The following is a 25,922-nucleotide window of genomic DNA, read 5'->3' on the forward strand; positions in this document are numbered from 1 at the left end:
ACTCAGTAAATTAGGAATAGATGGAAATTTTCTAAACTTGATAAGAAAACTCCAAAAAGAACTTTTAACATTGTATTTGATGAAAAACTGAAAGTTTCCCGCCTCATTTGAGGAATCAGTCAAGGGCATCCTTTCTTACTACTCCTATCTGATATCACATTGGAAGTACACCTAGAGCAGTAAGAAAATTAAGTCATAGATAAACAGATGGGAAGAAAGAAATAAAACTCTATCTGCAGCTGATGTACCTTTGCAGAAAATCCTAAGGATTCTACCCAGAGAAATGGCTAGAAATAATGTGAGTTCACCAAGGGTGCAGGTTACCAAAATATCATCCCCCAAACCAATGATCATTCTGCATACTACTGAAGATCATATGGAAAATCAAAGTGTAAAAATCAACGCCATTTACACTCAAAAAACAAAACACCTAGTTACAAATCTTAACGAAAATATACAGAGCCTGTATTGAAAATTATAAAACGGTAATGAAATACCAAGAATTAAACAAATGAAGTATCATAGGATGTACGATGTTCATGATGCTGCTTTTCAACAAACAGATCTACAAACCAATTCCTATAAAATGCAAACACGATTTTCTGCGCCCTAAGATTTAAATGAAAAGTGAAAGGAACTAGGAAAACTAAATCAATTTAAGTAATAGAAATCACTTTTACCTAATTTTGAGGTTTACCGTATAGCTACGGAAACTAAGTAAATAGATGGGATCAAGAAAAAGTCTGGGTGTTTGGGGTTTAAAACCAAATAAAAAAGTTTGTTTTCTAAAACTGTTAAGTCTTAACGTCTTAACTGGTGCAAGACAATGTGCCCATTCTTATGTGTGTATTTACCGCTTTGAATACCTGCCCTCTCATCTGTCTAACTCTCCTGCCACTGAACAGTAATGAATGTATATACAAGACACATAAAGGGTCAAGGCCCGTGGCCTCTGAAACACCCCCCCCCCCCCCCGCCCCAAGTAAACAAAGGAATCCATGACAAAGTGCTTGACAAAGCTTGACAGAGAAGTCTCACAAACTTTTCATTTCATTTGCCCTTCTAATCTCCACCTTCTTTTTATAAAAATTCCTGAGATAACGCTGCAGTGTAAACTAAGAAAAAAGTAGCTGAACATTTTACTTCCTGCATAATCAACACCGGTCTCTCCCGGATGAACTCTCAGATGCACAGTAAGGCTCTGGGCCGGGTCAATCTCTAACTGCATCTCTACGCGACTCCTGATGGCCTGGGATGGATGATTTTCTCACAGCGAAGATACCTGGGGGGTCTCTCTTTGGTATGTTCGATCAGATGCCATGGTAGATGTTTTCTCTGGCAAAAGGTTTTCCTCGGTGGTTACATTCAAGAAGTCTTTCCCCAGAAGGAGTTCTCGCAGGGTGACCGAGGACTGCCCGCTCGTGAAGGGTCTCCCCACTTCTGTTGCGCTGCCCCTGACGGGGTGTCTCCCAGTATGAATCCTCTGATGCTGAGTGAGGGAGGAGCTACGACTGAAGGCCTTTCCACACTCGCTGCACTTATAGGGTTTCTCCCCGGTGTGGATGATGGCGTGCCTGATGAGGTTTGTGCTCCAGCAGAAGGATTTCCCACACTCCATGCACTCATAGGGCTTCTCTCCACTGTGAATCCGCTGGTGCCTCGTGAGCCCCGAGCGGCGGTTGAAGGCCTTCCCACACTCAGAGCACTCGAAGGGCTTCTCCCCGGTGTGGATGCTGAAGTGTCGGATGAGGTCCTTCCTAGTGCTAAAGGCTTTCCCACATTCTTTGCACTCAAAAGGTTTTTCTCCAGTGTGGGCCCTTTTGTGCAAGATGAAAGTGGAACAGTGGGTGAAGGCCCTTCCACACTCGGTACACACGAAAGGCTTCTCCCCGGTGTGGATCCTCTGGTGCCTCTTGAGGTAGGACCTGTGGTTGAAGGCCTTCCCGCACTCCAGGCACTCGAAGGGCTTCTCCCCCGTGTGGATGACGTAGTGGTGAATGAGGGCCGCGCTCTCACAGAAGGCCTTCCCGCACTCGCTGCACTCGTAGGGCTTCTCCCCAGTGTGAGTCTGCTGGTGCCACATGAGGTAGGACCTGTGTTTGAAGACCTTGCCACACTCGAAGCATTCGTAGGGATTCTCGCCAGTGTGGATGATGTGATGTCGAAGGAAACCCGGCCTGTGTCGAAAGACCTGCCCACACTCTTTGCACACAAAGGATTTCTCACCAGTGTGTCTCCTCTTATGCAGGACAAAATTGGAGCGGTGGGTGAAGGCCTTTCCACACTCGTTGCACTTATAAGGCTTCTCCCCGCTGTGAATCCGCTGGTGCTGTGTAAGGTAGGACTTGCGGTTGAAGGCCTTCCCGCACTCCATGCACTCGTAGGGCCTCTCCCCTGTGTGGATCATGTGGTGCTGGAGGAGGTGTGTGCTCTTAATGAAGGTTTTCCCGCACTCAGTGCATTCATAGGGCTTCACTCCAGAGTGAATCTTTTCATGTCCAGCAAGAAGGTGCTTCTTATTAAAAGTTTTCCCGCATTCATTGCACTTAAAGGCATTTTCCTCTTCTTGAATCATGGGATCTTTACCTGATCCACATGAGTCACGGTCACGGATGGCACCACCTAGGGGGACCAGGTCCTGTGCAATCCGCGAACACACTCCATCAGCTGTCCCTAAACCACCATGTTCAGGGGTCATTTTCTCAGGGAGCTTCTCCCTCTGGGCTCCGAACCCTGGTCTCGAGTGTCCTTCCTGCATTTCTGACGGTCCACGCTGATCCTTGGTTTGGCCCAGCTGACAGTTCCCTGGGTCACCACGTCTTAGTTCCTGGAACGAGGCCTCCTTAGGCAGGGCTGGATCACAAGTGGTGGGTTCCATGGTCTTGGGTTTGTCCTTGTCACCTGAAAGAAACCCAATACACAAAAAGCCCTGTGAATAATGAAGACATGGGAAAAATAAAACTAGCGTTTGAGCGAAAGAAATGAAGATGAAAACAGGGCCCATCTCTGTTATGTTTTACCACCTCTGAATCTCAGGATTTTTACCCCTGGATCTTGGACTGTTGACTTCTTGAAAGGGAGACCCAGGAGAAGCCAGGCAAGGGGACAGGAGATCTGAGGGGAAATACTACCACAATCCCATTGTGCATGCGTCTGCAGTCTAATTATGGTGCTGTGTGCTTCAAGATACCTCTATGCGTGGACATCCCGCATGGGCACCTAGGAATGTATCCCTTAGTTTGGGACGGCAGGTAACTCATTACAGGCCTCCAGTTTGTACTAAAGAGGTAACTCGAGGCAAGGTCCAGCCACATAAGAAAAACCTACCATGAAATTAGAAAGTTGGGACTTTGAGCCACAAGATACCAGCTGGACCTCTGGAAAAGGAAAAAGAGCTAGAGACTGAGTCCCACGGAGAGTAACTCAATTGCGCGTATGTAATGAAGACTCAATAAAAATAGAAATAGTGACGCTCTGGCCAATCTCCCAAGTTGGCCATATCTGTGCACGTTATTGTCATACACGGATGCCAGGAGGGAACAAGTCACTGAAGACATGTAAGTTTTGTGTCCGAACACCTCTGGCCCTGCTTGTAAACTGCATCCTTAATCTGTAACAAATACTGAAGGCAGGGGCGCCTGGGTGGCTCAGTCGGTTAAGCTCCCGACTTTGGCTCAGGTCATGATCTTGAGGTTTGTGAGTTCAAGCCCCGCGTAGGGCTCTGTGCTGACAGCTCAGAACCAGGAGCCTGCTGTGGATTCTGTCCCCCTCCCTTTCTGCCCCTCCCCTGCTCAAACTCTCTCTCTCTCTCTCCCTCTCTCTCAAAAATAAACTTTAAAAAAAATTAAAAAAAAAAACAAAACAAAACAGGCAACAACAGATATTGGCGAGGATGCAGAGAGAGAGGATCTCTTTTGCACTGCTGGTGGCAATGCAAACTGGTGCAGCCACTCTGGAAAACAATATGGTGGTTCCTCAAAAAACTAAAAATAGAACTATCCTATGACCCAGCAATTGCACTACTAGGCATTTATCCACAGGATACAGGTGTGCTGTTTCAAAGGGACACATGTAATCCCATATTTGTAGCAGCACTATCAACAATAGCCAAAGTATGGAAAGAGCCCAAATGTCCATCGACTGATGAATGGATAAAGAAGATGTGATGTATGTATATGTAATGTGTATATGTATATATGTACGTGTGTGTACATATATATATGTATATACATGTGTGTATATGTACACACACACAATCTATAACAGAGTATTACATGGCAATCAAAAAGAATGAAATCTTGCCATGTGCAACTACGTGGATGGAACTCAAGGGTATTATGCTAAGCAAAATTAGTCAGAGAAAGACAAATATCCTATGACTTCACTCATATGAGGACTTTAAGAGACAAAACAGATGAACATAAGGGAAGGGAAACAAAAATAATATAAAAACAGGGAGGGGGACAAAACAGAAGAGACTCATAAATATGGAGAACAAACTAAGGGTTGCTGGAGGGGTTATGGGAGGGGGGATGGGCTAAATGGGTAAGAGGCATTAAGGAATCTACTCCTGAAATCATTGTTGCACTATATGCTAGCTTAGATGTAAATTAAAACAACAACAAAAACCTAAACAAACAAAAAAACACTGAGGGCAGAGTAAGAACAGATTTTAGGAAGTTTTTCTAGTTTTTCTAACAATGTGTCATATCTAAGGATAGTTGTGGGAAATCTCTGAACTCCCACTGGTTTCGGATGACCTGGGAAGACTTGGCATTCTCGGGAGTTCTGTGTTCTTAGCCTTGAGCTTGGCTATGTTCAGAAAGACATCAAGAGAGTTTTCCAGTAGGAGGTGCCCACGATGGGGGTCCCACTGGCAGCACAGGAGTCGCCCCAGAGAGGAAGTACCGAGGGTACAGTAACCTCAGGGGACAGAATGTACAGGGGACCAAGAGTTTGAGGATCATGTTGATGAGAACTCAGGGACAGAAAGGAGACAAGGGAACAGGATTCCCAAGGTTCTTGGGGTGGGGGGGGAGCGGGCGGGAAGGGGACAGTGAAGACTCCCAGGACACGGCAGGAGGTAAGCAGGACTGGGCTGCATGTACTGAGTCTGGGGAAGAGACCAGCAAAATACACATGGATCTAGAGGAGAAAATGATAATACTTTACTTGAAGACATGAAGAAAGAGCTGGGTCAATGAAGAGTACGATGTGGGGGTCAGAAGAGTCAGAGGAAGGTGTGTTGAAAGGGACAAACTTCTAGTTCCAAGGTTAAGGGCTAGGAACAGGATGTACCACACGAGGGCCCTAGCTACTCCTGCCTGCCGTGACACAGAGCAGAGATGAGAGAGTAAATTGCAACAGTTCTCACCACAAGAAGAAACCTTTTTTCCTTTTTAATTTGCCTCCTTCCTTTACTTACACTGACATCAGGACCTGTTTCCACTAACTGAAAGAAATTCAAAAATTTTCACTCGTACGAAAACCACAAAAAGCAAAAATGGTGTTCAGCGTCTGTCGCATCGAGCCGTCACAGAGGCAGTGGGCCCCCTGGGTGGCAGAGGGGGCCCACCAAGCTCCTTCACCAGAACAGTCCCTGACATTGAGCCGCCACAGCTCTGAACTGTGTCTGTGAGCACCTGTGCTTTCTCTCCACTTATTTCGGGCATCTGTCAGCAAGATGCATCCTAGGGCATCAGAAAACCCTGAGAGAGATGATTTTTAAGTATAGAAATAGTAAAAAAAAAAAAAAAAAAAAAAATCCATATAAATAAATGCTGTTTTGGCTAATGAAAAGTTTCACAGGAACACTCTACTTTCACATGGTGGGGAAACCCGTACGGTGATGTGGGTCCATTATTACTTGACAAAACCAGGGGAATAAAACTTAATCACATAAAACTGACAATTCTACCCAAACGAGTAAAAAAAAAATTTCAATACAATTCCCCATAAAATGCCAACTGGGCCATCAAGGAACTTCACAGTCTGATGGTAGGACTTGTATGAAGGGTCAAACAGGCAACAATAAAGAGAAGGACACCCACCATCTCAGATGACAGTACTGCCACAGAATCACAGGCTCACACACTGTGGTACCGGCACACAGAGAAGACAAACGAGCAATGGAAAAAGAAGAGACTTTGGGAAACACACGCAGGGAGCTTTGGCGGACAGCAGAGAGGGCAGAAAAGCTGCGGGGCTGAAGAAGGGGAAACACAGTAAATGGAGCCAGAAAGACTGGTGTCGCACTGGAAATGCAAAACTGTACTCATATCTCACAACAGACTCCAGTTCCACTTCGGATCGAAAGGTTAAATGTCAAATGTCTCTCTCTCAAAATAAGCAACAAACATTAAAAACATTTTTTCAGGGGCACCTGGGTGGCTCAGTCGGTTAAGCGTCTGACTTCGGCTCAGGTCATGATCTGGCGGTCCCTGAGTTCAAGCCCTGCATCGGGCTCTGTGCTGACAGCTCAGAGCCTGGAGCCTGTTTCCGATTCTGTGTCTCCCTCTCTCTGACCCTCCCCCGTTCATGCTCTGTCTCTCTCTGTCTCAAAAATAAATAAACGTTAAAAAAAAATTTTTTTTTTATAAAAACAAAAAAAAAAATAAAAAAAAAAATTTTTTTTTTTTCATGTTTATTTATTTTTGACAGAGACAGACTGCGAGTGGTTTAGGGCAGAGAGAAGGAGACACAGAAGCAGAAGCAGGCTGCAGGCTCTGAACTGTCAGCACAGAGCCCGACGTGGGACTCGAACTCACCAGCTGTGAGATCATGACCTGAGCCGAAATCGGACGCTCAACCGACTGAGCCACCCAGGCGCCCCAAAAAAATATTTTTAAATAAAAAAAAACACAGTGGCAACTATCCAGTAAAAAACTTGAAAGTTTGCATAGCCTGGAATCCATCTACCTCACTCCAAGAAACATCAAAGACGCTGTAACCACATGCAGGATGACCTTCGGGGCGGCTCCGGGCAGCGCCTGGCCTGAGCAGTGAGTATGTGAGTGCACGGGGAGCGGATGGGGGCTACGTGAGCCGGGAACTTACTGACCTTCTTTAACCATAAGGAGCTTGATATATATATTTTTTATGTTTATTTATTTTTGAGAAAGAGACAGACTATGAGCGTGAGCAGGGGAGGGGCAGAGAGAGGGAGAGGGAGACACAGAATCTGAAACAGGCTCCAGGCTCCGAGCGGTCAGCACAGAGCCTGATGCGGGGCTTGAGATCATGACCTGTGAGATCATGACCTGAACTGAAGTTGGAAACTCAACTGACTGAGCCACCCAGGCGCCCCTTGAGCATATTTTTATGTTGAGTACAAAAAAGATGAAGTTACGCTACACAACAAACAAAACGCAGGAGGAAATAATTTCCCTGAAAAGGTGCTCTGGACTCCGGTTCAGGAAGCGGCCCTGGGGCCAAGGGCAAGACCCCCTCCGCTGGACGGAAGGCACAGCTGCAGACTCAAGAGCCTGAGTGGGTGTGGAAGGGTCGAGGCTCAAGCGGGGAAGGAGGCGCAATGCACTGTCAACGCCGCGGTCGCAAGGGGACACGTCCGTGGCTGGGGAAGTGCTAGCCGTCTGGAACAGAGTCTGAGCACCTGGGGAAGCGCAGGCAGGACCTGGAGCCGAGCCGACCAGAGGCACCACGCAGATGTGGAGAGCGGTGGGGAGGCCAGCGGCCCCCCCAGGGAAGATGATGGGAGTGAGCAGGGAGCGTGGGGGCGGGGCTGATGGAGGTGGTGGCATAAGGAACCGAGTCGGGAGATGCACCGGGCGGGACACGGCTGCACAGGACCTGGGGACGCCGGCCAGAGAGAGGCACTGAGGGCGGGGGGAGGCTTGAGCGGCTCTCTGAGGCCGTGTCCGGTCCCCAACCTGCCACCGAAACTTGGAAACTTGGCAGGTGGACGGAGGGAGAGACATTACGGGTCCCTGGCCGGGCACGCGGACTCTGGGTCAAAGGGTTCCCCGGCTTCCGAACCACCAGAGAGGCCAGAACGAGAAGCTTCCCGGGGAACCAGGGCCCGCGGTCCCCTCCTGGTCTCCAGCCTGCAGGGGCTCCCGCGCGCCCGCATCCTGGCTCCTACCTGGATAGATGTTCTGGGAGAGGCCTCTCTTCGCCGTCCACGGCTCCTGCCCGCGCTCCAGCTGGCAGATGAGCTCCGGTCTGGGGACGGGACACCCTGGTCACGGAGAAAGAAAGAAGACACTGGGATTTTTGGGAAAACAAATTAAACCTCTCAATCTAGTGTGGGACTTCCGGATGTGGATATGACTTCAGAACGAAGCTGCTCCCATCCACACGAACACTGACTTGTCATCTGGAAACTGGCACAAACACCACTGCTGGGATCCAAAGACTTGAGACAGGAGTGCTGGCTGTGTAGACAGCACCTGTTTCCTTTGACTTCCAGCTCACAGCATCCCAGGGAAGAGGATCCCCTCCTTCCAGAGAGTGTTTCTCGTTATTCCGAGCAAGTGAGTCTCACCCACGTGTGCATCCACACCTCCCGGCACGTCCGCCTCACATCCAACGAACGCAAACCTCTGTAGGTGAGGCCTGGGTATTGGGAGATTTAAAAACCTTCTCAGCGGATTCTGGCATCAAAGGAAGGTCGAAAAACCACTCTCTACCAACCTGCAAGTGGCTATGCCCCATCACCAATCGTTAGAGGTACATAAGTACACAACCTGGTAGGAGCCAGGACGGCTGAGTGGGTGGCATCCTGGGACTTTTATGAGGGAACCTGCCTCAAAGCCCTAGACCAGAGAGGGGGTAAAGAAACACACAGCTGGGCTGTCACTCGCCAAGCGGGGAGCTGGGATCACCTCTGAACTTACGAGACGAGAGAATGAACGTCCCTCAGGGTGAAGACTGAGCTGCTCTGTCATGTAGCTACTCACAGACGCAGGGAGAAGACACAGGACTGCAGAGAAGTCAATGGCAGAGGCACCAGGACCCACGCAAGGCTGTGCTGACAGATACAGAGCCACAGCCGGAGAATATCAGTTGTCACTACACAAACCTCACTTGCATCTGCTGCAGGCTCAGCTCGGGTGTCAAAACGGGAGTAAGACTTCCCTTCAGCTCTCAGGAGCCACGCCTCCTGTGACCCCAGGGCCTTTGCATGTGTTGGCCCTACTACCTAGCAGGCTGTTCTCTTCCCACCTTGTGCCTCTAGAGAACTCTAACTCTTCCGGTCTCGGCTCCCATGTTACTTCCAGACAGGACTTCGCTGAAGCATGGCTTCATTAATCTGCCACATTGTTGTGGAGTTTCTCATCCTAACAAATGAAAAACTAGCATTTACAGGGTATAACCATATCCCAGGGACTGCGGCAAGCAATTCAAATACGTTATGGTTTTTTTTTTTTTAATTTTTTTTAATGTTTATTTATTTTTGAGACAGAGAGAGACAGAGCATGAGCAGGGAAGGGGCAGAGAGAGAGAGGGAGACTCAGAATCTGAAGAAGGCTCCAGGCTCTGAGCTGTCAGCACAGAGCCCGACACAGGGCTCCAACTCATCAACCGCGAGATCATGACCTGAGCCTAAGTCAGACGCTCAACAGACTGAGCCACCCAGGCGCCCCTCAAATACATTATGTTTAAAGTGGAAATAAATTTATGGGATAATTTAAAGAACTGACATATTTAAAACACTGACTCTCTCCATTCAAAACAAAGTTTGCATCTTTACTGACCTGAGTCTTTTTTTAGATCCTAAGCAAAATCCTTCTGTAGTTTACAGGTGTGATAACCTAGGTCTGCAAGGGCTAATTCCCTAGTTGCCCCTGTATCGGCAAAAACCCATCTCATCCATCTGTTTTTCCATGGTCAAGTCTCTGGGTGGGTGCCCCAGGGACAACTAGGGTAAGTGGCTGTCGTGCAAGGCCAAGGTCCCCCCAGACTACCGCGCTGGGGTGCAGGTATGCCCAGTGAGCCAGCAACACTCAGTGCTGGGCTGCTCAGCTAGGTTCCCCGAGGGACTGATCGCACAACTCGCCCTTTTCAAGGCGCATCTGGTGGAGTCCCAGCACTGGTCCCCTGTGTGATATGAGGGATCTACTGGCCACGCGGCGTGGGGCGCCCTCCTCAGATGATGTGGCACAAGAGGCTTCAACTGCTTCGAGGGCAAATCCTGCCATTGTTGCCGGCCTTACTGTTGTAGTCCATCCCCCAACCCAGCAGGGATGGGACACCCCATTCTTGGAGACCCATGGTTCAATGTATAAGGGAGAAAAAAAAGCGTATGGGGTATCTTGTTCCTGCGAGGACACCTCAGGACGCATCTCCCCTTACGCCAGATTGCACAACCAATGTCAGGGCACCGGCCAGTGCATCCGGGCTCCCCCGACCGCAGCTGCCCAGCAGCATGCCAGAGTCTCCTCGTTAAAATCACACTGACCCAATCAGAATGCCGATGGCGCCACCATGCTGCCCTAGACGTAAGCCCCGGCCCTCTGCGGCTGTCAGGGCACCCTACAGACGAGACTGCCACTCAACAGGGGCCACCTGGGACTGCCAGGAGCTCATCAGGTAAATACCCAAAGAAAAGGAAAATGACCAGGGACAGAGAGGTGACAATAAACAATTATCCTGGGGACCAGGGCCATCCCACGGAGGCTGCTGCCCAGAGACCCCATGCCCTCCCCACCCCTCTCACCAGCAGGAGACAAGTTCAATATGGGGCTGCAGGCAGCTAAAAGCCCAAGAAAATGAAGCAGGAGTAGGAGGGGTGCTTTAAAACTTATGTACCAAGTGAATACCAGGCTTAGAAAACAACACTCATCCTAAACTACTGACTGATTTAAAACCAGTAACAAAAAGAAACCCCCAGATACACAGGAAGAAAATAAAAAATAACTAAATGCACAGTATACAACTAAAACACTGCCTACAGTTTGGTGCGATTAGAAATGCAAAATTTATATGCTAAAAGTTAAGATAACAAATTATAATAATAATGTATAGCATAATTATTCTGTATAATAATTCTGTATAGCATAACAAAATTTATATTCCAAAAAAATTATATTACCAAAACAAAACCGGGCACTGATTGGTTTTTCTGACTCTACAATATAGGTTCTGAATTAACTTCAGGATTTGCTAAAACGCACCATTGACAAAACTTAAATTTAACCAATACTGGGGCTCAAATCCTAGTTATACCTGGAGATTCTTCTAAATTTAAACACAGCGCTGCCCAAACTTCAGTAGCTAATACAGGGGAAGAACAGGTATGTCTCACTTTAACTGCAGATTTGCCTACAACTCCCTGCGTCCCAGTGCCCACTGTCCTAAATTATGCCCTATGGGCATGGGTGCCCTGACACATCACAGAATTAAAATACATTTTTGGCGCTTACAAACTGGCTTGGTAAAATGGGGCCCACAGACCCCAATTAAAATAGTTAATACAGGCCAGTGGAAGCTGAAAAGGAGCCTTTCATCACATAAAAGCTGATCAATAAAGGAATGACCGTCCCACTGCTGCTCCACCTGACAGCCCAGTTGTGTCTGTGCTTGAACCCGGGACAAATGAAGGGCACCTCATGGGGGTGACTACAATCTTAATACTCTGGTCCACCACTGAGGGTCCCTGCTAGGAATGCAGCGTGTCCTCCCCTCAATGTCATTATGCCCCAATTCCCAATGTGATCGTATCTGGAATTCCAGATAGGATCTTTAAGGAGGGAATTAAGGTTAAATGAGGTCAGGGGATGGGCCCCAATCTGGTAGGACTGGTGTCCTTTAAAGAAGAGGAAGAGACAGCCTTTCTGAGCCCGAGGAAAGGACGCCCGAGGACACAGCATGAAGTGGCAGCTGGGAAGAGATTGCCATCAGACACCTCTCTGCCGGCACCTCGGGTCTGGAACGTCCAGCCTCCAGAATGATGTGGAAATAAAGCTGTTGTTTCAGCCACACTGTGGCAGCCAGAGCGGACTCGCACGATCCACACACCCAACATCCAACAGAAATCAAGGACATCATTCAAGCCACACCCCGCTGATTCTGGGCTGAGAGCTCTGGCTAACCGTGCTGCCCGGTGCCTGCTCCGCCCCTTCTCCGCCAGCCTGCCTTTCCCCCCGCAGGGAAACCCTTCTTCTCTCCTGGGCTGCCGAGGAGGGTGGCTCAACAACTCTGACCCGCACCCACCTCTGCAGACGAGATTTTAAGTGCCCCCACTTTCTCCAGGAGCACACGTGTGACGGTACATCGAGGACGACCTTGACCACGGAAGGTCATCTGACACACTCGGTTATGGATACATAAACACAACCCAACATCTTTTAGTCCCTTTGTGGGATTAGTTATCTTATATTATAGTTTATTTATGTAACTATAAAGAGAGAGAGCACGCACACACGTGCACGCAAGCACAGGTAAGTGGGAGAGGGGTAGAGAGAATATCCCAAGCAGGTTCTGAGCTGTCAGCTCGAAGCCCAATGTGGTGCTCAAACCCACACAAACTGTGAGATCATGACCTAAGCTGAAATCAAGAGTCTGACACTCAAATGACTGAGCCACCCAGGCGCCCCTGGGGGATTAGTTTTAGATAATAACACTACTTAGCATTATCTGGGGTCTGGTTACTACATTCTTCATTTACACATTTTATTTAACCTCACTGGTGTTGACAGTTACAGGTCAGCCCACCTTAAATGAGGCTTCATCCAACCAAGACTCCAAGATCTGTTCACAATACTGTTAACAGACGCTCTGGTAGGTGCCCTCAGAGACCCCTTCACTACAGAGGCTTTGGACAACCTCTTTCTCCTCAAGCCTCCTGGAGTCTCTGAATGACCAACGATGGCCACAAGGGCTTCTGATGGGACAAACCGTCCCCAGTTCCAGCCTTGAGCAATACACTGTTAAAACCACAGTGACTGACCACACACTAGGCCCTCCTGAAAACAGCCGCTCTCACAGACAGGAGCCTGCAACCTCCACGCCCAGCTGCCCACCGTGCCCTGGGTCACAGAAACAGCACGGCACAAGCTTGGCACCGCCAACGACGACTCCCTGAGACAGGCTGGAGCCCAGCCTGGGCCCCGTGGCATCCTCCCCTTGTGGGGCGGCTTCTCCTGTCTGCAGTTCCCAGCCACATGCTCTGCTGCTGGAGGAGGTCACCTGTCCCCAGGCCCCCAGAAAACCCCTGGGAGTAACAGAGGGAATAGTTAGGGGAGTTTGGGGATTGTAAAAGAGAGACTGCTTTCCATCACACCCGAGGGGGCTCAGTGGAGTGTTGCTGCTTTCTAGCCCTTAGCCAGAACGTTCTAAATAAAAACAGGACCTAAGAAACATCGCTTGGCCAAACTTCAGGGGGTCATTTTCACACCAGATGCCCTGATCAACAAACGGTCCCATCTCCACATTCATTATAAACTGCTGGGCCACTGCCCAAAAATGGACTCCTTCAGGGGAAAGAACTTCAAGACCCTCCCATCTCACAGACACCCCCAAAGTAAGTCAAAACCACGCATCTCTACACATACAAGGGCCACGATACAAGGCATAGCCAGGCATTCCTCGTTCCCTTCAGAGCTGCAGGCGATACTAGTAATGGACACACACCTCACTTCTCCAATTACACAATGCTGGGCTCTGGGAAGAGACATTCAAGAGCTTTCGCAGCCCAAACATACCCAAAATTGCTGGCTTAAGTAAAAGACATAACTATCACTTTGAATAACTCCTTTTCAAATCCCAGTGTGACAAATAAACCCGAGTGGGCCCCTAGCTTGCCTTACAAAAGGCCTCTTGGCCTAACACCCCACACTAACACCTCTGTTTCAACCAAACGCGGCAAACACAGGAGGCGCCCATCAACTTGAGCGGGAATTCACTCGCAAAGGATACCCCAGTCCCACACGTGGACAACACCGACCCAGACCAACACTCCAACGATGACAACTCCACGCCAACACTAAAACCTTCACCCCAGCATGTGTCCAGACTGCCTCTCCTAAGACCGAAATTAGACACAGAACCTTTTTGCTTTCTTCTATTAGGAATTCTATTATGTTCTTGAGGTGACTTTTTGGAACACTCCTAAGGAGGGGCCAGGGGAACCAAACACATGCTTATAGCACTGGAATGTTCAGTTCCATCCCCCAACCTCTGGGCAGGCAACAGGGGCTGGAGATGGAGTTCAAACACCAATGGCCAGTGATTTCCTCCATGATGCCAATGTCATGAAGCTTTCATCAGCAGCCCTAACTAACGTGGTTCAGTGAGTTTCCAGGCTGGTGAACACATCGAGGTGCAGGAAGGGTGGCAAGCCTAGACAGGGGGCATGGGAGCTCAGTGGCCTGTCCTACACACCTCATCCTCTGCGTCTCTTCCATTTGGCTGTTCCTGAATTTGATCCTTTACAATAACTGGGTAATATTAAGTAAGGTGCTTTCCTAAGTTCTGTGAGCCACCCTAGCAAATTATCAAACCTGAGGAGGGGGTCATACCTGATTTATAGCCAGGTGATCCAGACAGGTGATGACCTGGACTTGTGACTGGCATCTGAAGTGGATGTGTGGGAGGGGGAGGGGCTGTCCTAAGAGACTGAGCCCGTTTTAACCTGCGGGATCTGTGCGAACTCCAGTTAGTGTGTGGCAGAATTGCGTGGGGTCGAAAACAAGATTTTCATGTCAGAAGTGTTACTGAGTAGAGGAAAAAGAGATTCTTTTCGTTTACACACAACTAGCACACACATGGGTGAGTATGTACAGACGTGCACAGGTGTGTACATATGTATGTAAATGCACACACAGAAACATGTAAAATACATGACAGCATTAAGCTCTCTACATCGTCTGTCACTAAGTCACCTCTACAAATGCAAATCTTGCAGGTGCAAATTCATACGGGGGGGGGGGGGGGGAATGCTGTGACAATTTACATGAGTAGGGCATGAATAAGCCTGAACAGTCCCACACAGTCAGTGCTCAGGGGATCTGTGATTAACTGCTTTTGAACTTTTGAACATGACCCATTTTTTTTAATTTTTTTTTTAATGTTTTATTTATGAGACAGAGAGAGACAGAGCATGACCAGGGGAAGGGCAGAGAGAGAGGGAGACACAGAATCCGAAGCAGGCTCCGGGCTCTGAGATATCAGCACAGAGCCCGACGCGGGACTCGAACTCACAGACCGCGAGATCATGACCTGAGCCGAAGTCAGACGCTCAACCGACTGAGCCACCCAGGCGCCCCAAACATGACCCATTTTGAATTTTTCTTATTTTCTTCAAAGAAAGAATCCTGCATCATTCTCGTAAATGAGAAACCTAGAGTCTACCCTTAGTGGAAGATCACCACAAAAACTCAGCAATGCCATCAAAATGCTGTTAAGTCCCAGTAAGCTCATGCTGCCTATTCATGGCTGTGGGCTCAAGGCTCCTTCTGTTTTAAAGGGAAAAGTGCCAACAACTGGAGGGTGGGGGTAGTAAAGAAGATGTATTAAGGTTCAGCACTAGGGGCACCTGGGTGGCTCAGTGGGTCAAGCATCCGACTCTTGGTTTCAGCTCAAGCCATCATCCTGGGGTTCGTGGGGTTGAGCCCAGGATGGGCTCTGTGCTGACAGTGGGAAGCCTGCTTGGGATTCTCTCTCCCTCTTTCTTTGCCCCTCCCCTGCTTGTATTCTTTCTCTCTCCTCCGCTATTTCTACCCCCCTCTCTCAAGATAAATGGGTAAACACTTGAAAAAAAAAGAAAGATTCAGCACTAAATCCAGCTTGCCATCAAAAGCAATCAGAGGCAGGAAAAGAGAAGAAATAACGCAATCATCATATCAGGGTGTCTCTCAATGCCAGTTCATGTTCCTACACTCTCTGAAATAAGTTTTCTCAACCTGACATAATTATGTGGGTTACGGGCATGATTATTTAGGTCAAGACACTTCTTTGCAGGGAAGACAGGGAGGAAACTGTCCTGTGCATTACAAGAATGTTTGGCAGCACTCCAGGTCTCCACCCACCAGGTGCCTGTCTCAGCCCCATCCCAGGGCGACAACCAAAATGTCTACAAACACTGCCCAGTGTCCCTCGGGGACGACATCGTCCCTGCTTGAGACCGCTAACCTAGAAGGCCATAACCGGGATGATGAGAGAAAGCGACAGGGATGGGGGAGGGCCCCGCATAAGATCTGGTGGTCAGGACACTGCTGGCGAGGAGGCAGGGACCGCGCGCAGAAGGGTCACCGTCTGAGAGGCTGAAATGTCCACGAACACCCACCAGGCAGACACAACAGCCAAGTTGAGGCCCGAGCCAGGTGTGTGCGCAGGAAACCACAGACGCCCCGCACAGCCAGAGCAGGGGGAGCTCAGGGAGAGCACGGAAGGGGAGAGAAGAGCCCAGCAGGGCCAAGATGCACTTTCTATTTGTAAACGTTTTGTTACAAAATATTTAATCTATCAAACTTCTCTGATTTTGTTTTTGCCTCTTCTCACTGAGACCTAACTCCAGTTCTCCAAAAATCGGCACGTCTTCCCCTAAGCTCTGGGGTCTCAGATCGAATGGCCTCGTGGTGACTAACCTCAAGCAGAGAAACATCTAAGCTGGCGTTTCTCAACTGGGCACCCTGGATTCTGCAGGCGGGATAATTCTTGTTGAGGGGCCCGTCGTGTCCATCGAAGGAGGTCTCCAGCGTCTCCGGACTCTAACCACCAGATGCCAGTTCCACCCACACCCAAGGCGCGACAACCCAGAGTGCCCGCAGACATTGCCAAATGGCTCCTGGGGGCAACACTGCCACCCGCCGAGAAGCACTACTCTAACCGCCTCTCTCGTCCCGGCAGACGATCCCGGCCCTGGAAACAAGTGACAACCACGAGGGCACGTGAGCACAGAGAAGCCCTGTCACTGGGATCACCTCGTTTACAACAATACCTGTCGGTGCTGAGGGCAAAGGCCTCCGGGGGGCCTGACTCCCTCCCTTCCCGGAGAACTTCCCATCACTTCCTGTCCTGCTGGCCCTGCTGAGGACACTTGAGCCAACCAGGCTCAGCCCGTCAGCTCCCCCTCTGGAACGTGAAATGAGGACCTCAGATGGAGACCAGTCTGTCCCGGGCACTGGGGCGAGAGGTCCAGAGGAGCTCGCCATTTCTGCCTCAAGGACACCCCACACGGCCCCGCAGCAGAGTAAGGAAGAGAAACAACAGAAACAGGCAAAGACGCAGAGGTGCAGGATCTGGGGGCCACGCCTGGAGACAGAAGGTCCTCTGACAACGAGGTGGCAGGTCCCCCCCTAGGGTGGAGTGGGGAGCACTTACCCAGAGATACCAGAAGTCCACAGTTTTCCAGCATCACCTCCTGGTACAGGGTCCTCTGGGCCGGGTCCAGCTGCCCCCACTCCTCCTGGGTAAAAGTCACGGCCACATCGTCGAAGGTCACAGACACCTGGATGTCAAACAGAGGTAGCAGCGTGTTGGTGTCGGGGTGTTGGATGGGCTCGGGCCTCATCCCTACATCCCTGATAAAGGTACAGAGTGATCAAGGCTCGAATCGCCAAGAACCTCGTGAGCGCCAAGCTCCGTGCCGCGCTCAAGGTGGGGGTGGACACAGCAGTGTAAGGGAGAAGCCTCCTCCAAGGGAGCCACCGGAAGGTCACACAAGACAATGGAAGTGACGGGTGGACTGGGAGATGCAGACACCATGGGCCCCAGGACGTCAGAGGAATGAGTGAATAATGACAATAACAGCATTGGTGACAACGGCAGTACCTGAGCCTCACTGGTCCTGCTCGCTGCCTGCCCCATGCTGAGGGGCACATCCTGGTTAAAGCGACTACAAGTCCCCAGTCCGTAAGTCAGTCTCCTGTGGCTGGAATCCAAACTCTTGAAAGCCGACACTTGCCAGCTGTGTTAACCTTGAAGACATCACTTCATTTCTCTGAGCGTCTGTTTCTGGATCAATACAATAATAGTTCCCGCTTCACTGGTCACAGCCGTGAGATTTACATGGAAATGACTCAGCTCAGCTTCTTTGGGTTCTCGTTTCTCCCACAGCCCCCCCTCCCTGGGCGGGGGGAACATCTCACCACCTCCAACCAGTCCCCGAAAGGCTAAGGGAGTTCCCCAAATTCACCTGAAGCCTTGCCTCTCACAAACCAGAGGCAACATGTTAACCGCTGCTTACTCTTGTACAGGGAGGAAGAGAGGGCATCGGGAATTCCTCCGTAATCACAGTGATTACAATGTACTGACATTGGGAAGCACGTGCCCCAACTTTTGTCGTTAAATACATTTCCATCGACCCTGAAACTATTTTCGTGAACGTGGGCAGAGGAGCAGAGCCCTCAGCACTGACCTCACAAGAACGGCACCTGGAGGGTTGGCGCCTCCCTGGGTAACCGGCAGGGACCGGACATGCGCCGCCCGCTCCCCACCTCACTCCCGGGGAGATTCCACCAGGAACCATGAGCCTCCTTCTTCCTGAGCTCTGACAGCACTTGCCCCGAGGCCAGGACACTTCGGGACCAGGGAGCACAAATGGCTACGGAGAACACAGGCTTTGGCCACGGGAAGAAGAGCCTCTGACTGGCCGCCAAGCCGGTGCTGGCGGAGGAGGGGTGGAGCATCCCGCCCCCCGCCCCAGCAGCTGGGACCACCGCAACCTCACTGCCCCTCCCGGGCCCCCTGAACTTGTCTCTGCCCGGAAAGCGGGCCCCCTCCGCCCGACGCCCAAGGTCACCTGTTAGAAGAGGGCAGGTGGGGCAGCGTGGGTCCTCCCAGGTCCCGTTGGGGGCGGGATTTACCCTAAGACTGACGGGAGTCCCAGGCGGAAGCATCATTCGTTCTTTCCACAACTTACTGGCGAGCCCGAGACCAAGCACTCCACGGAACCGGGGGTCAGTTAAGCCGCAAGCCAGCCCCACCCTCCACACCCCGCGAGTGCGGAGATCGGTCCAGCGGACGTCGGGGCTCCCGGCCCACGGGGGGCCCGTCTCCGCCCTCGCACAGACGCAGCAACTCCGACGCCAACGTCCACTGACCTGGGTCGGGCCGGTCGGCGGCGCCGCCATCGTGGGCCCCGCGGGTCGAGCAAGGCGAAAAGAGGCGAGCGCCCGGGCGGCCTCGGCGTAAAAGACACCACGACTCGGGGCGCCGCCCTCGGCGACCGAGGGGATGAGGGCGGCCGAGAGGCCGCGCGGCCCGGCGAGCGGCCAGGGGGCACACCCGCTGCAGGGAGTCGCGGCCCCTGCGAAGCGCGAAGGTGAAGCCTGGCCTCCTTCCCTGTTTGGTCCCCACGAAAGGCCTCAGGAGCGGCGCTGGCACAGCCCGCGGCGGGTCAAGGCCGTCCCAGGGCAAACGGCTGAGGCAAATGGCGGCGGCAGTGAAAACCCCGGAAGCCCCGCCCACGTACGTGAGCCGCAGGAAGCGCCCCTGTTCTTGGCAGGCATTGGCCTCAGATGCCTTCTGGGTAATGTGGTTTCCCTCCTCTGAATCCGACCGGGCAGGATGGACTTAACCAGGCGTCTTCCTCCGAGGGGAAGGAACACAAGCAAGCGAGCAACCGATCTGCCTTTTTAAGTGGCCACAACTCGGAGGACCAAGGGGCAGGGGTGAAGCCTCCATTCTGTGCCTGGGAAGTTGAGGCTCCGGAGACGGACATTTGTCAGGGTGGAGGCATATGAAAAGGCGAAGAACTGACCTTCTGCCCCAGCTGGCCTGGTGACTTCCTTCTTTCGGTACCACCTTCCTCCATCCTCTTCTAGGGGAAAAGACCAAAAAGTAGCTTAAAAATCCTCCCAAGGAGGGGGTGCCTGATCAGCTCAGTTGGTTAACCATCTGACTCTTGATGTAGGCTCAGGTGATGATTTCACACTCTGCTGACAGTGTAGAGCCTGCTTAGGATTTTCCCTTGCTCTTTGCCCAGTCCCCACTCGTGCTGTCTCAAAAAAAGAAAAAACCACCACCACAAACCCTCCCAAGGAGACACTGAAAGTCCCCTTTCACAAGTTGCACACTCTCCAGGGACTTATTTAGCCTAGGGCCTTTTTCATAAGATGAATGAACTTCTGAGTCGTGTAGTTGGCCCAGATTACGGAAGAATGGATTTGGCATCCTGTGAGGTGGAGAGGAGCAGACACAGGAGGCTTAGAGGGAAACTTAGGACTCCAGTTTCCAGCATGGTCAATTTGAAATGTCCATGAGACCACGAGGCATGTGTTACATAGGCAGTTCAATGACAACATTGGAAAAGAGTTCAGCTTTGATAAAATAAAGGAAATTTTCAGCTTTTCACGTTTGTGGGCTTTGCTCTTGGGCTTCTGGGGAAATTATACTTTAACATTTACCAAGGTCAAAATGGCTTGGCATGGGCTCTGTTTCTGCCCCAAGCACATGTTGTACATCTGCTTCACTGAAAATAAAAATAAAAATAACAGGGGCACCTGGGTGGCTCAATCGGTTAAGCACCTGACTCTTGATTTCAGCTCAGGTCAAGATCTCATGGTTCGTGGGTTTGAGTCCCACATCCAGCTCTGCACTAACAGTGCAGAGCCTGCTTGGGAATTCTCTCTCCCTGCCCCTTGCCCACTCGTGTTCTCTCTCTCTCTCTCTTTCTCTCAAGATAAATAAATAAACTTAGAAAAGAAAAAGAACGAGAATGTAGCATTCCAAACATAAATATAAGAAAAAGAAAAAAACTTCCCTGGTTCCCCTAAGATTAGTCATATGTATTTGCACATACTAAAAACGTAAGACAAAGTCTGAATTTTTGGAATGTCCTGGGTCATAATGTTAATTAATAAAGAGTTACAATTCATTGTGTGTGTGTGTGTGTGTGTGTGTGTAGCAGTGTACCAACCGTTCCTTCCCCAGAGCACCCTCTTCTTTGCTTTGTGAAGACTATGTATCCTAGGTAGCTGTCTTAACATGAGCTCAAATAAAACCCTCTTCCTTTCTCTTTAAAATTTTAAAAAAGGTTTGTTCATTTTTGTGGACACTCCCATGTATTTGAGAGTTGTTAGCTTACACTGCTATTCCAAGTCATGACACTAGGTAAGACCAACAGAGGAATGAGTGTAGATTGGAGAAGAGAATGGACAGAGCACGAACCCTGGGCCAACCTGACTTTGTTAAGTTGTTGATGTCAAGAAACCAACAAACTCACATTAGGGGTTCTAATGTCCACCTAGAGGTACATTAAGCAATCTAAGAAGTCACCATTGGTGACTTTTTTTTTCATAACTGTGGAGCTGAGAGAATCAAATGCATCTTTGATGATTTGAGGATGGGTACAGATTCAGAACTGGAATCAGAGAGTATAGAAATGCCCTTCAGATTTAATATTTCTAAGATGAGACAAAAGCATAGCAATAAGTTAATTAGGTCAAGGAATGAAGAACGTATGAAGAGTTCTATGGAGAACTAGTAAGATATGTTTTATAAATATTGACATGTATACATCTTTTATAACTATGTGTATGGTGTATATGTGTGTATTGCATATACATATGTAGTTGTAATATGTATATATGAGATTTGTTTCAAGAAATTTGCTTATGTGATTGTGGGGCATAGGAAGTTTCAAATCCAGAGGGCAGAGGGTAGCTAGTGAGTGGCCTGGAAACTCTCCAGCCAGAGCTAATGCTGCAGTCTTGAGGCTAATTTCTTTCCTTTTAAAAATTTTTCATATTTATTTATTTATTTTGAGAGAGAACGAGAGAGCACTTATGCACACATGAGAGCAGGGCAGGGGCCCAGCGAGGGAGAGAGAGAATCTCAAGCAGGCTCCACACCCAGTGCAGAGCCAGCAGCAGGGCTCCATCCCATGACCCTCGGACCACGACCTGAGCTGAAATCAAGAGTTGGATGCTCAACCCACTGAGCCACCTAGGCTCCTGGAGGCTGAACTTCTTCCTCAGGGAACTCTTACTTAAATCCTTAAGGCCTTTTCACTGATCAGGTAAGACCCACCCACATTATGAAAATAAAATCCTTTGCTTAAATAAGCCAATTGGCTGTAGATATCAAGCACATCTATAAAATACCTTTACAGCAACACCAAATTAGTGTTTGATCCAATAATGACTGGCTAGTATAGCCTAGCTAAGTTTACACATAAAACTAGCCATCACATTCTACTTCTTGTCAACTTGGCACTCAGATGCATCTCCTTAAACCATACATAATTTCCAAATAAAAATGGTGAAAAAAAAAAAGACTACTTCTGTCTAACTAGATCAAATCTGGTATTGGTCCATTGGATTTTATATGATGAATGTAATATCTAAATTAATCTATTGATCTAATTTGTGTGTTTGTGTATATGAGAGGTAGGGGGGAGAGAAAGCATGAGCAGGGGACAGAGGGAGAGAGGTGGTTGGGGGGGGGGAGAGAGGTAGAATCTTAAGCAGGCTCCACACTGAGTGTGGAGCCCAATATGGGGCTCGAACCCACAACCCTGGGACAATGACCTGAATCAAAATCAAAGAGTCAGACGCTCAACCAACTGAGCCATCCAGGTACCCCTGTATTGATCTAATATTAACTTCTCTGACATTAGAAATTGTCTTCTGATTGTGTAAGATAATATCTTTGTTCTCAGAAAATACAAATATGAGACATGAAGTTCTCAAATGGTTCAGAAAAGTATAAATTGATGGATAGCGGGCAGGGAAAAGGATGAATGATAAACCAAATGTGACAAAAATGGGAATTGGTAATTTCTGTGTGAAGAGTATACAGAGTTTCTTCATGCTACTCTTGCAACTTTTCTATAATTTTGAAATTATTTACAAATAAAAGTATATATTTTCTGTGTGTCACTGATTAACTTCTGATACTTTGTTTATTTTAACTATTGTTTATTTCCTATTTTTCCCTCTAGCTGTTGCTCCATGAGTGCAAAGGTCTTCGTTTTCTTCACTGCTCACTGCTGTATCCCCTCCCCCAACTTCTAAAAATGTCTAGCACAAAGCAGACACATCATAGATGTTTCAGTAAGATATAATGGAACATTGAATCATAATCTTGAAAAGTTATGTTTTTTAAAGCAATGCAGTTGATTGTTTAAACTAAAATTTGTTTTTGAATAGGAAATGGATGCATATGGCACAAAACCAAAATGATAGGACAAGATTAGCAGTGAGAAGCTTTATTCCTACCTATTCCTTGATTCACAGGTAAGCAATTGAATGGCTTTGCTTTAAACAAAGACAAATGTACATCAGAGTTTTCCCCATTTATTATCCAAAGGGTAGCATGACATATTCAGTCTTGGGCTTTATGTATTTTTGCCTAACACTATATCCCAGAGATAGTTCCATACCAGTATATGAAGGGTGTCTACATTGTTCTTAAAAGCTATAAGCCCTTTAAACTTCTGCAGAAGGAGTCTGCAAGATCAGAAGCAGACAATATTCTCTGGTTTCCCGCAGCTGCAAGGGAAGCAGATGTAGTCATAGCTAACTTTGTAGAAGCAAATGTTTAGAAAAGAGTTACATATGAACTGGAAAAATAATGCCTGACCTCTGAAAAGTCTGTTGTTCTGATTGATTTCTCTATTTAATATGCATGGCTATGGTAACAGTATTTAATTGTTTTTCTTTTCTCATAGGTATAAAGCCCTAATACATTGGGGTGCCTGGATGGCTCAGTCGGTAAAGAGACTGGCTTTGGCTCAGGTCACAATCTCACGGTTTGTGGGTTTGAGCCCCACATCAGGCTCTGAGCTGAACGTTTTGCTCAGAGCCTGGGGCCTGCTTCAGATTCTGTGTCTCCTCTTTCTGCCCCTCCCCCACTGGTGCTCTGTCTCACTCTGTCTCTCAAAAATAAATAAATGTAAAAAAAAAAAACTTATATAGAAAACCCAAAGCCTTAATCAATCTGTTAGCCAGAAGTGCATCCAGGGAGTTCTACCTGTACACAGCCACTATGAAAAACGACTCTAAAGACTGCTCAGGTAAACAAAGACCATGACCATTATTGTTCATTTAAGTGAACAGCAAATATCTTTTGGGTTTTACAATTTGCCATGATCTTTCTTTTTGCTAGACCTTCAAGTCCTTTTTTAAAAAAATTAGCCAAATTGGTTTTTTTAGAGCAATGTTGGGTTCACAGCATGAATGGAAAGTAATATTCCCATGTACCCCATCCCCACACGTTCAAAACCTCTCCCACTAACATACCCACACCACGGTGGTACAGGTTATAACTGAAGACTATACATCATATCATTATCATCCAAAGTCCACAGCTTACAATAGGGTTTACTCTTGGTGTACATTCCATGGATTTAATAAATGTTTAATAACATGTATCCACCATTATATCATACAGAATAGTTACATTGCCCTAAAAAAAAAAAAAAAACCCTCTGTGTTCTACCTATTATTCATGCCTCTTCTCCCCTTAATGCCTGGTCTGACTTACTGCTGCCATAGCCAAGCCCACTTCAACCTGGAGAGACTAACTCTGAATAATGAGCACCAAAATGATGACAGAAATGGATTATAACACATTAGATAAAACATGGATTCTTGAGTCCATGTGTCATCCAAGTGAATTAAGTAATTTCAAAAGGGTAGGGTGGGAAAAGTTCTTTTCAAAAGAGTACCAACTCAGAAATGTGCAATGGAGTAGAATGACAGAAATAGAATGTTCACATCATACTAATTGTAGATTCAGGCAAGAATCTATAATTCAGTGGAGGCTGAAGCCAGTAGTTGAAGTGTGGTGGGGGAACTGGGTATTATTGAGCTATCTCAAAGAATGGCTCCACATTAACTGCAGAGAGGAAAAGGTGGAGAGATCTGGCAGGTACCACTTCAACCAAGCCAAGTTCAGAGTCTCCAAATGTGAAGAACTGATATTCAGGTGCCTCCTGATAGGAAGACACAACATCACTGCTATGGGGCTTCTGCCAAACTGTGTAACCAGAATCAAATGAGGAAACATCAGACAATCCAAAATTGAGAGACATACAAACACACACAGATAAGAGATTAAAAATTAAACGTGGCAAAATCTAAATAATAAATCTAAATAATAATAATCCAAATAATAATGATTCTAGGGAAAAATTAATGTGTGTTTCCCGAGCTGTTGTTGAAACTCTGGAATAGGTATAAAGTTTGTTAAATTCAAAACATGGCCCCCCAAACTCCAATTTATTGACTGTCTGACCTCGTGCAAATTACCTATCTTTCTGAGTCTGTTTCCTAAAACGTTAAAAATCTGGGAATAATACTAGTACCTGCCCTACTCAGTTGTAACAAATACAAAATGAGAATATACAGTTAATAACTTAGTTCAGTTCCGAAGGTATAATCAGGGCTCAATAAGTGTTAGCTATTACGAACCCACGGCAATTTACCTGCAATTCCACAGGAAAAATGGTGCGAGAGCTGAAAGTTTCCTCATAAATTTGGAATAAAGGGTTTTGGTAGAATGAACCAGAAGCTACATAAGGTCTCTCTTCACCTGGCTAGCATGAAGATACAAAGGCCTGAGGAAAACACTAACATGTTTGATTACAGGATATTTTTCATGCCACGGTTTTGGGTAAGAGTCTGGATGTGTATTTTATTATTATCCTGGCCACATTGACAGAGGGAGGGGGACAAGGAGGAATCAGACATGGGAGGGTAAATGTGTAAAGGGGAAAGCTGGCCCAGTGATGGAGGGGGTTCAGAAAATTTTCTTAGCTGTGGCTGTTGCCTCTTCTTTTTCCTGGAAGGACCAGTGCTCATTACCTACTCCAGTCCTGCGTTATCCTTACTCAGCCCAACCAACATTTGGGTCAAATCCCCCCATCCTTACACAGTCGCTCATGCTCTCAGGAGATGGAGACATCACTGAAGTCTTCCTGTGTTTGGGCACCAGGGTCATGGACAGATTCTGGCCCAGAGAATTACCCTGCGATCCTTCCTGGGGCACCAGGCTCCACCCAGATGACCCACTGA

The 25,922-nt window shown here is 48.2% G+C and overlaps 1 protein-coding gene and 1 long non-coding RNA gene across 3 annotated transcripts; one reads left to right on the forward strand and one right to left on the reverse strand.

The window, feature by feature from the left end:
* Positions 1–443: 443 nt before the first annotated feature.
* On the reverse strand, positions 444–19,322 carry LOC101099850 (zinc finger protein 264). Of its 2 annotated transcripts, XM_019819067.3 has the most exons (5): positions 19,005–19,322; positions 17,734–17,916; positions 17,284–17,410; positions 8,102–8,197; positions 444–2,901 (listed from the first exon to the last, which is right to left on the reverse strand). In XM_019819067.3, the coding sequence occupies exons 2-5, from the start codon at positions 17,767–17,769 to the stop codon at positions 1,268–1,270; spliced, it is 1,893 nt and encodes a 630-aa protein (XP_019674626.1). In that variant the 5' UTR covers positions 17,770–17,916; positions 19,005–19,322; the 3' UTR covers positions 444–1,267. The 2 variants fall into 2 exon arrangements, with proteins under 2 accessions (XP_019674626.1, XP_011287794.1); XM_011289492.4 differs by lacking the exon at positions 17,734–17,916.
* Positions 19,323–19,352: 30 nt separating this feature from the next.
* On the forward strand, positions 19,353–23,238 carry LOC109494707. Its single transcript, XR_002149714.2, has 3 exons — positions 19,353–19,700; positions 22,847–22,958; positions 23,055–23,238. It is a non-coding gene; the product is annotated as an uncharacterized LOC109494707 (long non-coding RNA).
* The last annotated feature ends 2,684 nt before the right edge of the window (positions 23,239–25,922 follow it).

Source organism: Felis catus, chromosome E2 (genome assembly GCF_018350175.1).
Source record: "Felis catus isolate Fca126 chromosome E2, F.catus_Fca126_mat1.0, whole genome shotgun sequence".
Lineage (NCBI taxonomy): Eukaryota > Metazoa > Chordata > Mammalia > Carnivora > Felidae > Felis > Felis catus.

What these genes read in the sequence shown, in the direction of transcription:
- LOC101099850 (XM_019819067.3), bottom strand. Translation starts at nt 17,769, where the DNA reads ATGGGGCAGGCAGCGAGCAGGACCAGTGAGGCTCAG. An exon ending in GCAGGACCAGTGAGGCTCAG is followed by an intron (nt 17,411 to 17,733) that starts GTACTGCCGTTG and finishes TTTGACATCCAG; the next exon opens with GTGTCTGTGACCTTCGACGA. An exon ending in TGGACTTCTGGTATCTCTGG is followed by an intron (nt 8,198 to 17,283) that starts GTAAGTGCTCCC and finishes CTCCGTGACCAG; the next exon opens with GGTGTCCCGTCCCCAGACCG.